A 14,018-nucleotide genomic window follows, 5' to 3' on the forward strand; every position below is an offset into this window, starting at 1 on the left:
AAATGAGCGAAATTTGCGGTAGTATTATTTTGTGATAAATTTTAAGCTTTGAAATTATAAAAATTTAATTGGAGAATAGAAAGTTTAATTATGTACTCGTATGAATCAAGCTAATAAAGATAAAAGTTGCTATTTCTCCCCTTATTATTAAATTCTTTTAAACCAGATAAGTTTGTTCTCCCTTAAGATTTCATCTTCTTAAAATCTTATCAAAATAGGGGTATAATATGAATCTGTATTTTGACACATTTTTAGTCACATTCATCAGTAACATAATCACATACTCGTATTTTTAAATGTTAAAATTTATTTATTTATCAAACTGATTTTTAACTGACACGTCTTTTTAGTTAGGCTTACCGTTATTTTTTTTAATAAAATAATTTAATTTTGAATTGACACGTCTCTTTAAACACATTTTTGGTTCTTAAAAATTAAATAAACTTGCTGAAGCGAAGCAATTATGAAAGAGAAGTGAAGCTGTCAGTGAATAATATTGGTATTTTTTTTCCTCCCACTCTTCTCCCTAAAGTGACTGTATTTTCAAGAACCTAGAGTATGAAATGGATAATCGACTGAAAATTGGACAATCTTAAAAACTAAATCATATTACAAAGCCTAAACCTAATATTGACGACAACTAAATTAACAACCTAGTCTTAGTTGTAAACTTAATTACGGAGTAATTCAATTCTCCACATTAAATTAGAAGAATCCTAAATACAGAAAAAAAAATATCAATAAACTGTATTATGAAATTGATATTCTGTAAGCAATTTTTAAAAAAAAACAATTTTACCTCTAAACCCTCCTTTTCACCACTAAAACCTTTATTCTTGCCATACTTTTGCCAAGCCAAACCCAATCACAGACAAAGAACACCACTAATAAAAATATATATTGAACTAAAGATTTTCAATACATTCAAGTTAAGATTTTCAATACAAATATCGCATATCCTACTCCTTTATTGATCAATCAAATAACAAATAAAATACCCAAAACTCCAATCAAAATTATTATATTAAACAACAATGAAAACCCAAAAATAAATATAGCGATCCTATGAAATGAAGAGGATAGTATAAAGAAAATGTATCAAAATCACATTACTTTGCCACATTCATTCCATTTCACAAAATGCCACAAAACTAAACAATTCAATAGTCAACCTTACCCAGAACATTGAATTAAGAATTTAACATCTAATTCTCCATACCAAATCCATTATATAATCTGTTAAATGTTAAAAGATCTGAATCTAACAAAAAAGCACAAATCTAGAAACTTTGTCAACTTCAAAGCAACAACAATAACAACAAAAACTAATAAACTCAACAGAGAGCTAAAGTGAAATGAAACAGAAATTTCTCTAGTCCTGTTCATCAATATCAAACATAAAGAACCAAACTTTGCCATCTAACTCTCAGCAATTCAAAAAAAACCCAACAACCTGAACCTAACATTTGTCCATCTCAACATCTTCAAATCATCGAATTATTTCTATCTTTCAAGTTTGGACTCAAAGCCGGGTTTCGAGTTCGTCAAATTTTCATCTAATTGATGTCGATTTGGAGGTTATTTATTTTAAAATTTAACGATAATTCCACAGATATTTGACTAATAGACAATTAAATTAGCGAAAACCCCAAAAGTGTAGAATTGACATTTGATGATTATTATATAATTAATAGCATACATCATAAACAGCTTCAATGGAAGAGAGAAAGCTAAGAAGCCACTTCAACAGAGAATGAATTAAGTGAAGAATTGAGGATACGTGGAGTGCAAGCAGCAAGTGTTTAAAAATTAAGGGTAGAACAGGAAGACCACTGTTTATTTTCAACAGGGTTTACATTTAGGGATGTCAATGGGGCGGGTCGAGACGGATGTTGGCCTTCTCATCCCCATCCCCACCTAAAATTTTCATCCCCATCTCCATCTCCATCCCCATCCCCGCGGCGGGTCGAAAATTCATCCCCGTCCCATAGCCACGGGTACAATTCCAAAACCATCCCCGCCCCACCCCCCACTTGGATATCTATCCCCACTTAATCCCCACCTAAGACCCGCCTAATCCCCACCTAAGACCCACCTCCCAATACACAATCCAACATCTTTATTACTACGTATATATTACAACAAATAAACTTATTATTAATATTACACTTTTTTTAGTTATTAAATTAGTGTATGACAAATTATTAAATTTACTTTTTTATTTTACATTTTTTTTATATATAAAATAGTTTAAAAGTATATATTTTTGTTTTATAAAATATGTAGATGTGGGTGTGAGGTGGGGATAAGGCGGGTACGAAGTGGAGCGGGTGGGGATGATGCGGGTACGAAGTGGGGGGGGGGGTGGAGCGGGGCGGGGACGGGGCGGGTACAATGTAAAATCCACCCCCGCCCCATCACCCATGGCAGGTATGATTTTTATCCCCATCCTTGCCCCACCACCCACCAAACCAAGACCCATCTCCGCCCCACTGGGGCGGGGATAGGGCGGCTCTCCTATTTGACCCGCTCCACTGACATCCCTATTTATATTATTGTTCATAAGGCAGTACTATTCATAAGCACAGTTGCTATTGTTGTCATACGTAGTATTTAATTAAAGAGTTTTAGATTTTAAAAATAAATAGCAATTATACATGAATATAAATAAGAATTACGTACATTTTGTAATTTAAATTTTTTTTTATTTGAATTAAAATTGTGTATAGTATCTGTTCAGCGTACTCTAATTCATAGTTCTATGTAGGAGCTCATTCATTAATGTGTTATTTAAGATTATTTCAATTTCCTACGATAAATTAATACAAGTAGGTTTTAGATATAATGTAAGAGCTTTTAATATTTAAATTTCAAAAATGTAAAATATGATAGCTCTACAACAAAATAAAAAAGATGAATAAAAAATAAACAAGACATCATCATTGCATTTACAAGGTAAATTTTTATTAAGAAAGTGACACGTGTGCAATGGTGCCGTCAGCATCTTCTGTTTTAGTAATTGTTAGTTAATAATATCTCTTTAAGTCACATTTGGCGTAAATTTTATTTTCATGGGAATAAGGCAGGGTATTATTATTATTATTTTTTGAAAGAAGGTATTATCATTCATCAATTTACGTACTGTATTAAATCAATAAATTGGTTCTTAATTTAAATCTTTCTTTAGTCACATTTGATTTAATTTTTTAAATGGGATAAACTAATTTTTAATTGACGGTACAGGTCTCTTTAGTCACATTTCTCGGCCCGTTAGTTTCTTTTAATGGAATAAAAGGGGTGATTTCTTAAATATTAAGAATAATAAAAAAAATTAATATTAGTCATTCGGCACTTAAAAATTAAAATCATCCTTATGAGATATAAATTCTCAATTGTCTAGGAATACTTTAAGATCAGATGTCTTTGTATCTTGAGTCTTTTTAATCTGTAATCCTATACCAACAAACTCACAACTTCGTAAGACAAAGCTTCTAAATTTGTATCTGACTAAAGAAATTAAAGTAATATTTGGGGCTTATTACGATCGATAGCGAGTGTTAACACATTTTATTAGTTATCATAATTAATATGATCAACGATTAATATTTTTATCATCAATATACTATATTAAATCAGTAATTGATTTATTTTTTTTAACATAAATTGTACTCGTACCATAATTAAATTTCTATATGTGGCTGGATAGGCCACACGATGTGGCCAACCACCATGAGAGTTATTTTGTTAGTGTAATATGGGTTACTCGGTCATTATTATATGGATTACTCGGTCGTTATTTTTTTGATGTTTACAGAGCCACAAGGATGGGGTGAAAATCAATCCCAAGATCTCTTATATGGATTACTCGGTCATTATTATTATAGGGGTCGGGTTACTTTATTCTTTTACATGCGGCCACATGTGTGACCCACCGTACACAACAAGACGCACTGAAACAAGAAATTGATTAACTCAAACAACACATAATATAATACTACATGTTACACGACAATAATAAATCATAAGTAGAAGTAACTTTCAATGTTACATATACCCATGGTCTCCCACACAAGCAGTTTGATGCTTATTAAATTAGGTAAATAAAAGTAATATATACCTCTGTTATTTTTCAGTTGCAACAAAGGAATTCTTATGTCTCACAAATAATTATACCCTTTTTTGCAACTAAAAATTAACATAGGTCGTATAGAACTGAGCAACTGATGCCGGAAATGAATGTATGCGCAGATGCCGCAATTGGCTAAGGTTGGCATGTACCACTGAACCAACCGGTGCAGGATAAAGGTGGAGCGCCGGAACAACAGTAACCAGCCACACAAGATTCCCCTTGCTCTGCGCAGAGAAATCCGGCATCAACGCCAGTTGCCGCCATCATGAATACAATGGCAACGATTAGTAGAAGAACCTCAACATGCTTCTTGATCATCTTCATCATATAAGATAACAAAGAGTCTTTTTGCCTGTTTCTTGATGAATTGGTGCTCCAACTAACGATTGAATTCATTCCTTTTTATAACCTTCAAAATGGACGTAGTATTACGTAGCATAACTACGTAGCATAATGACGTAGCTTTTATATATGTACTTAATCCAAGTCAATGCTTCTACATGTGCGATGTGCCCGAACTTTATGGAGATGCGCTGGCAGCAACGCTGCCTCATAATAGTTTACTAAGACCTAATGATTTCTCTATTTCTTTTTATATGTAGTATTTGCAACAAACTTATCTTGTTAGTTGTTGCGGATTCGTATGCAAAAGTTTATTGTGAATGTGAAAGGGACAGAGATAAATTAAATATATGCCTCGATGTGATGAGGAGAGAGATAGAGAGGAGTGACATGTAAAAAAGAAAGTAAATAATTATTACAAATAATATAAAATTTCTATTTTTGATAAAAGTTGCAAATAAAAATAAAGCCTATATGGATAGAATTTGTTATATCACTCGGGTGTATTCGGGTGTACAAAACAGACTCTCCTACATTGATAGAAAGATATATAGAATGAAAGAAATCTACATGAATAGAAATTCACAATCAACTTTGCAGGGTACACATGCCGCTGCACTAATTTCACTTTAATTTTATCTATAACACTTATAAATATGGAAACTTTAGCAACAGTAATTTTGGAGGATATTACATATTCAGCCCCGAATTTAATGAAAAGCCGAAATTACCCTTTGCTCCCTTATCTAATTGGTTGATGCTTCATGCTTGACAGCTTGAGTGATTTATCACCGACTTCCCTTAGCTCTCTTTCTTCTCATCTCAGAAAGAAGCTCAGACTTTTTATGGAAACAAGGAGAGAGAAAGCTAGAGAGAGAAAATATGTTTCCTTCAACAACAATGGCGATGAGCTCAAAATTACCATTGGAGCAGTTTCTGAGGTTAGTTTTTTTCTTTGAATTAGTTGATCAATTACCACTCCTCTCTTGTGAATTCGATTCCTCCAGAGGTAGATGAAATGGCAGAGGTAGCTACAACAATTTCTGCTAAAATTCAGAGGTCAGAGGATACGATTTATGGAGATTATGAAGCACCACAACTAATAATCAGCAAATCTAGAAATCCTTAATTCCGAAAAAAGCATGTTTTGTGCTTAGAAATTGAAGCAAATTTCAGCGATTAATCATCATTGTACTCGAATTGATAAAATAAAATCAATAATCAGATAAATATCAACAAGATTACTATCATCAAGTTCAGAACGAATCAAGATTAGGTATGATAACATAAGTAAAAACCCTAAATTATGAAGAACGCATGAAATTTGAAGATATATACCTGATTAAGTTTGAATTGAAGATTAAGCTCGCAATCTGACTCAAATTAGTAATTCAATCATCCAATTTTTTGCTTCTTCCTTAAACCTCCATTGCCATTTCGCCATAGATAAAATCAACAAAAAATGAAAAAAATGAAACACTAATCTGAATAGAAATTAAAACAAACCCTAGAAATGATCGATTGTTCGAGATTGATTTGCTTTTCTGGGGGGATTGTTTGATTTGGGTCGACGAAGTAAGTAATAGAGGAGAGAGAAAGGAAAAAAATTGGGAGAAGGAAGTCTAACTATCAGAATAATGGGGTGATATTCAGCTTCCCTTCGTCACAGCTTTTCGGTAAAAAAAAAAAAAAAATAATTATTGTTGTTGTTCATTTGATGGTTAATTACCCAACATTTGATTTATTTTTGTTGATTGTGAAATGGGGTAATGTGAATTTTTGTGGGTTTTTGAAAATTTGAGGTTTTTGTGGTTTAATTTAATTTTGTAATTCAATTTTTCTATATATCCTCTCTTTAATTTAATTTTGTAATTGAATTGAGGAAATTTTAATCGGAAATAATCTGAGTAATCCATGAAAGAAGGAGTGTTGATAAAATTCTAAGAATTTTCGCCCTTTTTATTCAGGTTTTCTTTTTTTGTCGAACAAGAAAAAGAGGAGACATATTGCGATGAACGGCGGCAGGGGTACTAGTGATGGCAAAGTTTCCGGCATCAGACTGCCGCTATCTCAGGACTGCAACCACTTAAACTATAGACGAAACTCATAAACTTGTAATGTATTTTCTTTCCCTTTCAATTTGTTGTGGTTGAATAGAAAGATAGAAAAATTGCTCATTTCTAAACAATATTTCTAAATAGCAACTTCTTAATTCAGGCATTCTTTTTTGTCATTGAACTATAAGTTTTGAGTTTTCTTCTCATTTTGGTTATAATATTCATGGGTGTAAAAATTTCTACTTTACTTGAGCTTTGTCATTCATTTGGGTGTTTTAGATGTTAGAAATTTAATTTTTGCAAGGAGGTAGATGGACCCAGGAGAATTTTGATGTATACTAAGATTCTGGAATTTTAATATGGGTTTGGATGTATTTTGGATATTTGAGTTAATTTCTGCAGTTTATTAGGAATATTTGGATTTATTTTGGATATTTGAGAACAATCCTGCAGTGTAATAGAAATATTGATGTGTTGTGTATACAATATCTGTTTCCTTTCTCTTTCTTGTTCTTATTGGTTCAATTTTCAACCCTTCTCTTGTTCGTATTGCTAGCGATCTCACAGGTTTTTCTGCCGCAGCAGTTTCAGAAAGATGGAATTACTACAGATTGGGATGCTGTTATTGATGCTGGTATATGCTCTAAAATTTGATTTTTTGTTTTTAAGTTTTAATTTTTTTTTTTTTTTTTGGGTTTTGTTTTATTTTGTGAAGAACTAATTTCAATTTCTGTTCGTTCATTGGTGATTTATCCTTGATTATGTCTCTAACATTGATCAATTTTTGCTAAATTTAGAGGATTAACTAAGTAGGTTCTATAAATTTTCATTTCTTGATTGAGATTTTAAGGGGTTTAGGTAGATTTTTGTACTGTTTGTAGCGTGTACATTTACCAGAGGTGTAAGTTTTTATCATTGGAGTTTAGCAATGGAACCAAATTGCTGCCTTGATTCAGTCGCAGTAGCTTTGCATGTTTAGCATATTATGGTAATTATTGTTTTATTCTGCCAGTTTTCCATTGCATTGAAATAAGTGGTTATCTGCTGGTGAGCTTGCTTTTAATTAGACATGAGATGCTATAGGTGATGTTTGAGGGTGTTGATTCTTGAAGTTCCAATTGGAGATTAAAAATTAAAGCTAGATTTGTTAGATTAAAAAGGATGAAAATGCATTGCTCTCAACTTCTCATTATACTTGGTTATTAGATGTAATTTTACAATGAAAGTAGGATGTTTTGATAATTTGCCAAAGTGATGAGGATTAATGTATATGTTAAATTTTCAAATGTGTGAGTGACTAAAGTTAATTAGTTTAAATGTATTGAAGGGTTTAAATGTTTATAAAATAGATTTAATGAATGAACACTAATCTCCCCAAGTTTATTCATCACTCTTAATTAACTTCTTATTTCGTATTACATGAGCCTTTTGTTGTTTTTATTAAATGAGATTATTACAATATACTACTCTTCTAGACCTTTTGTTCTCGAGCACTTCAATTAATTTACATCTCTGCTTGCTTATTTTATTTTCTTGATTGTATGTATTAAAAGCCTGCCAATGGCCCAATACTCATTAAAGCTTAGAGAGTAGTCATTACTTTAGGAAAATACAACTCATCACGATCACCAAACAACGTAGTCATGACCCGAAATTAAATATTGTTTATGTCATTTGTCATTTATGACTTTATCTACTCCTATAACAAATAATGTGTGCTACAAAACTGACAGAAGTTTCTGAAGTGTTAATGTTCCGAAGATTCCTCTTACTTGTAATCTTGTGAATAAGACGGGTTCCATGTTCTTAAAGTGTTTGAAAAGGAGGCAGACTTATTTGCCTAAAGTTTGTCATAAGATAAGAGAAACATTATGACCTTTCCCATAACAAAGTTAATCTAGGAGGCATAGATAAAAAAAAGGACACCCTACTATGATTGTGTTCGCAGGTGGGCATTACCTAAATGCCAAATCTGGTCGGGGGTCTTGATGAATTTAAGTGTACGTCTCTTCCTGTTTCTTTGACTATTTAGATTGCTCACTTATACTTCAGTTGTAACTATCTACATCAATGTTTCTGCTATTCATACTTGTTTTGTGTGTTTTTATACAGGTCTTCTTATATAAATCTTGACGATCTATGAGCAATAATGTACCCCTCGAATCTGTCAGCTAGCCCTGATACAACAACTGAGTTGTAATAACTCTAAAGTTGCTATAGTTCTCACTCACTCGTTGTGCTTTGTTGAGTTCCAGGGGGAAAATAGGAGAGGATCGAGAGGAAGACAATCTCAGAGAAGTTCTCAAGCACTCTGCCCAAATGCTTTTGGAGCTCCGAACCTCATAATAAGTATTTGTGAGTGACTTCTTGCTTTTATGGATTTTTGCAGGATTTTTTTTTTTTTTTTGTGCTTGTATGAATTTAACTGTATTTTATAATTATCCTTATTAATCTTTAGACAAAGATTTAATTGACTTACAAATTTCTGAACATTTAGGCTTTGTTACTATAAATTGAGGGAAAAAAAAAACAATTCTTTATTTTGTATAATGTAGCCATCAAGCTTATTACACTCTCCTTTTCTGGCAGCTCTTGCTAAATTGTTGCTTCTTCGTGTTTCTTCTGCACATCCTATATGCCTTGTTCTTGGGTAGGCTTGGGATGAAGGCATCATTGGCATTCCAGAATAATGGTGCTGAATGAATAGTGGGTTCTATGAATTGTTTTTGGGTTTATTTCTTAAGATATACTGCTTACTGTGCTTCCTCTCATCTTATGATGCTTTGCCTAATACAATACATTTATATTTAGATTAGAGAAATTGGCTGCACATTATTCTTTTCGTCAAACATGATAGACAATGAGCTTGGTTATTGCTTATAGGGGTGTTTTAGATGTTAAAAATTTAATTTTTGCTTCTAGCTTCCTTCGAGCTTGTTTTTTTTATTTTTAATTTTTTATTTTTTTTAGGTTGTGCTTGTATGATTGTTTACTGTTTTTTTATAAGTATATACGAAGTATTCTCTTCTCCTTATTATGTCAAATTTGGTTATTAATTCAAATGGGTTTGGTGAATTAGTGAGTGAATTGAATGAATTAGTATGTTGATTATTGTCTTGTTGATTTGTATCAGTTCCTCAATTTGTGGGTTGTTTAGCTCTAAGACACTCAAGAATGTTTTAAGTTTTTCCTTTTTTTTTTTTTTTTTTTTTTTTTTTTTTTTTTTTTTTTTTGCATTCCTCACTTTTCCAGTATTATAGATTTTGAATTTAATATGAAAAACTCTAAAAGTTTGGACATTTTCTTAAAATGCAGCAAGTCCAAATTTGTTCAACAATGTCGATTTGTTTCCATCACATTCCGGTCAAACTTCCAGGATTCAACAACAAAAAGGTCTAGATAATTTCTTAATTGTAAGATTATTATAAGAGTAAGCTAATAATTAGGTTGCTCAGTTTGGAAAATGATATTTGTATGGTGTCTGGATTACCCTGAATCATTTTATTTCAATACACACTTTAATCAGTTTTGCAGACTGTCTGGGTCTAGGAGGGAATTGGCAATAGTCTCCATGTCGTCAGTTGCTACTGATGCGGTGAAGGACGTACTTGCAGCGAATCATATACCTGCAGCTCCTATACTTATCCCTGAAGGACCGTGGCATCAGGTTACTGATTTCCGAATTATATTTGTGTTTTCTTGTTTATCCTGAACAATGTTAATTAATTTGCAGCACATGGAATGGTACATGAATGCAGTTTACTATTTATATTATTTGTTCAAAAGTGTCACTATTTTATAAGTTCTTAAGTGTTTCATTGTACCAATTCGCATGTTTGTGATTGTAGTTTTTGAGGGGGCTGGGGGAGTGGGGTTAGCTAATTAGGTCATGCTGATCCTGAATATTGAGTTAAAAGGATAGCAAGACAGATTCTGGCGTCTATTTCCATATCTGAAATGAAGAAAGAAAAGCTTGAAATCTCAGTGTTTAGTTTCTTTTGTAGATTTCTGGGGGAGGTACAGCTGCCAAAGGATTCAAGGCTGCCGGTATTTATGGTGGTTTGAGGGCCCAAGGAGAGAAACCTCCTTACTTACAAATTTCTGAACATTTAGGCTATAATATGAATGCTATAATAATTAACTCGGTTTCTTCCTTCATTGTTTCATCATGAAGATTGGTTGGGTGCTATTATTGTTTCTACTTTTAAGGTTTTGTTCATTTCCTTTTTTTCGTTATATTTCCTATACCTTGATTATGAACGATGCTTTAATTTCTATCTATGCAGAAATGGAGGGTGACAAATTATTTCAGAATTTTGGGGTGGTTTCAATTCAGTTTGGTAAAAGAAATGGGGATTATATTCCCATGCATCATAAAGCTAGGGTTTTTATTTATATATTTGATTTAGATCATTCAATCTCTAATTGATTATTTTCTATATGAAGTCTGTTGGAATATCAGCTCCAACTATTGGAAGAGTCGAGAACACTCATTATTACCATCCTAGAATTGTTGCTCCTCAGTAAATTTTCAGTTTTTTTATAAGCCCCAAATTACTATAATAATGTTGCCATGTTTTTAATAAATACGGGAAGATAGAAAGCTTGCAAAATTAAACAAAGTTTTCTTATGATTATAAGACAAAGAGGGTTCTTAATTCATCTGGAATAGAGTAACAGACCTTCTTTTGATCTTATAATTTAAGTTTATATTGTGGATATTTAACCTCATGTAAAAATCCCATTTTGACTTTTTTTTTTTTTAAAAAAAAAATGATTTCTACTTTGTTCGTGAAGAGAGTAAAAGGGGAAATGGGGAGATTGAATGGGATCTGAAGTGAAAAGGTTAATGGCTAGCGAAAGAGCAGTATTGAGTGAGTTCTTCGATCTCCAATGCCTTCCCTTTTTAGTATCCTTTTATTCTTTGGCAAATATCTTTTTGGTTCATTTATGTTTAGTCTATTTCTCAGGTGTTTTTTTTTTATGTTTATTTTGATGAATTTGAATTTTGAGATTTGGGTTTTGTTTATTTATAGGTATTGTTGGAATTCTGTAGAGGGGAAAAAATGAGTTTAGTTGTGCAATTTAGGGCCTGTTCATATTTACTTAATTTCAGTTCAGTTCAGTTCAGCTCCAATCAGTTCAGTTCAGTTCAGTTCCAATCAGTTCAGTTCAGTTCAGCTCTTAATTTCCCTCTCACATAAAATATTCATTTCAGCTTAATTCAGTTCAGTTCAGTTCAGTTCCAATCAGTTCAGTTCAGCTCACTTCAGTAAATATGAACAGGCCCTTAATCTAAAATGCTCATAGTTAAATCTGGTTCACTTTTGATTTCTTGATTATCCATGTTTATTTTGATTTGAGTCTCTCTCTTTTGATGCGAGTATTAGTGAGCATTTGGGAAAACTATTACTCATACTTTATTGATCGGTAGCTAACATTAACATTACCTTGAATTGAGAATTTGTACATGCTTATACTATGGCTGAAAACTGTTATTTGTGAGCTATAATAAGCGAATTTATAGTGTTGTCTGAAAATTGTTAAATCTGTTAAGATAGCTCAAAAGATTGGTATTTTTAGTGCCGTAGATAACATGATTCTTTTGCTAAGTAATTTGGTAAAGTTTGGACTAAACAATATGTTTGATTACATTGTAATTTATTTACTTTTATAATATAGCCTCCATTGTGGATCGTTGAGTCCATTCTCGTGTATTATTGATGTATTTTTCTTTAGAGGGCAACTAAGTAGGAGATGAGTGGCATATGATTTCTTATAAACTATCATGGGTGTATTTTTAGAATATACCTTACTATAAAATTATGATATTTAATTTAATGTCTCAATAATTTTGATGGAGGAATAGGAAGCTGAATCAATCACTGCAGAATTGAGTTTTTTCAGCATTATTGATATTTTTACTTATACTATTTTTGCTTTTGTTATATGATGGGACTTCGGAAGAGGTCAAGAAGATAGTAGCTACCCAAGTTCAATGCAGGTGAAGGTTGGTCATGAAAAAGACTGTGAGTCTACTTTACGAAGATTTAGGGGAAAGGAATTTGATATAGTTCATGAAGCAGCTCAAATTAAAGTAATACACATCATTCAATAGAGTATTAGAGAACTTTGTGACCGTGTCTCATTCCTGCTCCCCTTCCAATGAAAGGATTAATAATCAATGTGTTATGTTTGCATTTTTCAACTCATCAAAAGAAAGTCAAGGTCTAGACCGAGTATCTGCTGGTGGAAACAATTGATTGGTTTTGTTGGGTGTTAAACTTTTATTAATAAATTATGAGTACTGGATAATTTTTGCCACTGTTTTTTTAAATTTTTTTTTTATTTTTTTTGTGAAGATAAGTAGGCAATCCATTATAGTGTTTTAGCTTAAGATAGCTTTAAAATGTCCTTGAATAGTTTCTTGCATTTGATGTTACTCAAATGGATATTCTAAGAATTTAACATTAATCGTAATTAGTGGCTATGTTTTTCCATTTGTATGAATGTACATTTTCAATTTCGTTATGTGTGAACACATTTTTCTATATAGCAACAGATGGATTAGCCAAATAGCATAAATATAACTAACCATCAAACAAGTTAAATAACCATACAAACCATGTAACTTCAATTTTTTTTAAATTTATTCATTGTTTTGTTGGATGAATCTCAATGTGTGTGCTAAGAACATTATGTAGAAGAGTATGATAATCAAGGGTCATTGTACTACCCTCGGCTTCTTATTGATGCTTAAGAGTTCTTACAAGTTATGTCGATATTTGTTCACTTTTTCTTGGGGCAATTATAAACTGATTGGTGTTTGATGAAAGCATTTAGTTGCAAAATTGTTACTTTTTCTCCGTAACAAGTAGTACAAGGAAATGAAAACTTAAACAAAATTCAAGGTAGGAGTAATAGATACTCAAAATTGAGAACACAAAATTGTAGATGAGAGGATAGAGGTGAACACACCCAAAAATAACCCATTGAAAAAGGAGGGGTGGAGGGAGAGGGAGGGAGGGAGGGAGAGAGAGAGAGTACTTATTAAGAATACTTATTAGAGTGTCATTAAGGAGAAGATGGCACTACATTTTAAAGTAGTCAAAATTACAAAAGACAAGTGAAATAACGAGAAAGCTAAAGGGAGGGAAAAAAAAAAAGAAATAGCAAAATAGGGGGACTAGATTTTGACAACTATATTTGGACACGCTTTTTTTAAATAATTAGTAAATGTTATTAATTAAACAGCGTGATTTCGTGACAATTGAGGCATCTAATTTATTAACACCTTTAGAATAAGAGTGCGCTCTATTCACTTGATTTTTAACTTATATGAAGTTATCTGATTTAATCCGAACTTATTAACCCTTATTAAAACTTATTTTAGTAATAAATTGAACTTGGGTAACCCTGATAAGCTCTTATCACAACTAATTTAAACTTATTTTTTCTGAATTTATCTTATCTAAACTTATTAACCATTA

The 14,018-nt window shown here is 32.0% G+C and overlaps 1 protein-coding gene across 10 annotated transcripts; it reads left to right on the plus strand.

The window, feature by feature from the left end:
• Positions 1–5,268: 5,268 nt before the first annotated feature.
• Positions 5,269–11,616, plus strand: LOC145610271 (arginine biosynthesis bifunctional protein ArgJ, chloroplastic-like). 10 transcript variants are annotated; one of them, XM_081665586.1, is made up of 8 exons: positions 5,269–5,412; positions 6,439–6,585; positions 7,085–7,162; positions 8,641–8,679; positions 8,784–8,883; positions 9,844–9,941; positions 10,055–10,195; positions 10,533–11,616. In XM_081665586.1, exons 4-8 carry the CDS (start codon positions 8,668–8,670, stop codon positions 10,698–10,700), a joined length of 519 nt encoding a protein of 172 aa, XP_081521712.1. In that variant the 5' UTR covers positions 5,269–5,412; positions 6,439–6,585; positions 7,085–7,162; positions 8,641–8,667; the 3' UTR covers positions 10,701–11,616. The 10 variants fall into 10 exon arrangements, 7 of the variants coding, with proteins under 7 accessions (XP_081521712.1, XP_081521713.1, XP_081521714.1 ...); XM_081665587.1 differs by having other exon boundaries at positions 7,096–7,162; XM_081665588.1 differs by having other exon boundaries at positions 7,111–7,162.
• Positions 11,617–14,018: the final 2,402 nt, after the last annotated feature.

Source organism: Chenopodium album, chromosome 24, assembly GCF_948465745.1.
Source record: "Chenopodium album chromosome 24, dcCheAlbu1.1, whole genome shotgun sequence".
In the NCBI taxonomy this organism is placed as follows: domain Eukaryota; kingdom Viridiplantae; phylum Streptophyta; class Magnoliopsida; order Caryophyllales; family Amaranthaceae; genus Chenopodium; species Chenopodium album.

Excerpts from the sequence above, each read along its gene's own strand:
- LOC145610271 (XM_081665583.1), top strand. The coding sequence starts at position 7,124 with ATGGAATTACTACAGATTGGGATGCTGTTATTGATGCTG. Across the intron at positions 9,942-10,054 it reads GTCTAGATAATTTCTTAATT|TTTTGCAGACTGTCTGGGTC; the intron begins GTAAGATTATTA and ends CACTTTAATCAG. Across the intron at positions 10,196-10,532 it reads CTGAAGGACCGTGGCATCAG|ATTTCTGGGGGAGGTACAGC; the intron begins GTTACTGATTTC and ends TTTCTTTTGTAG.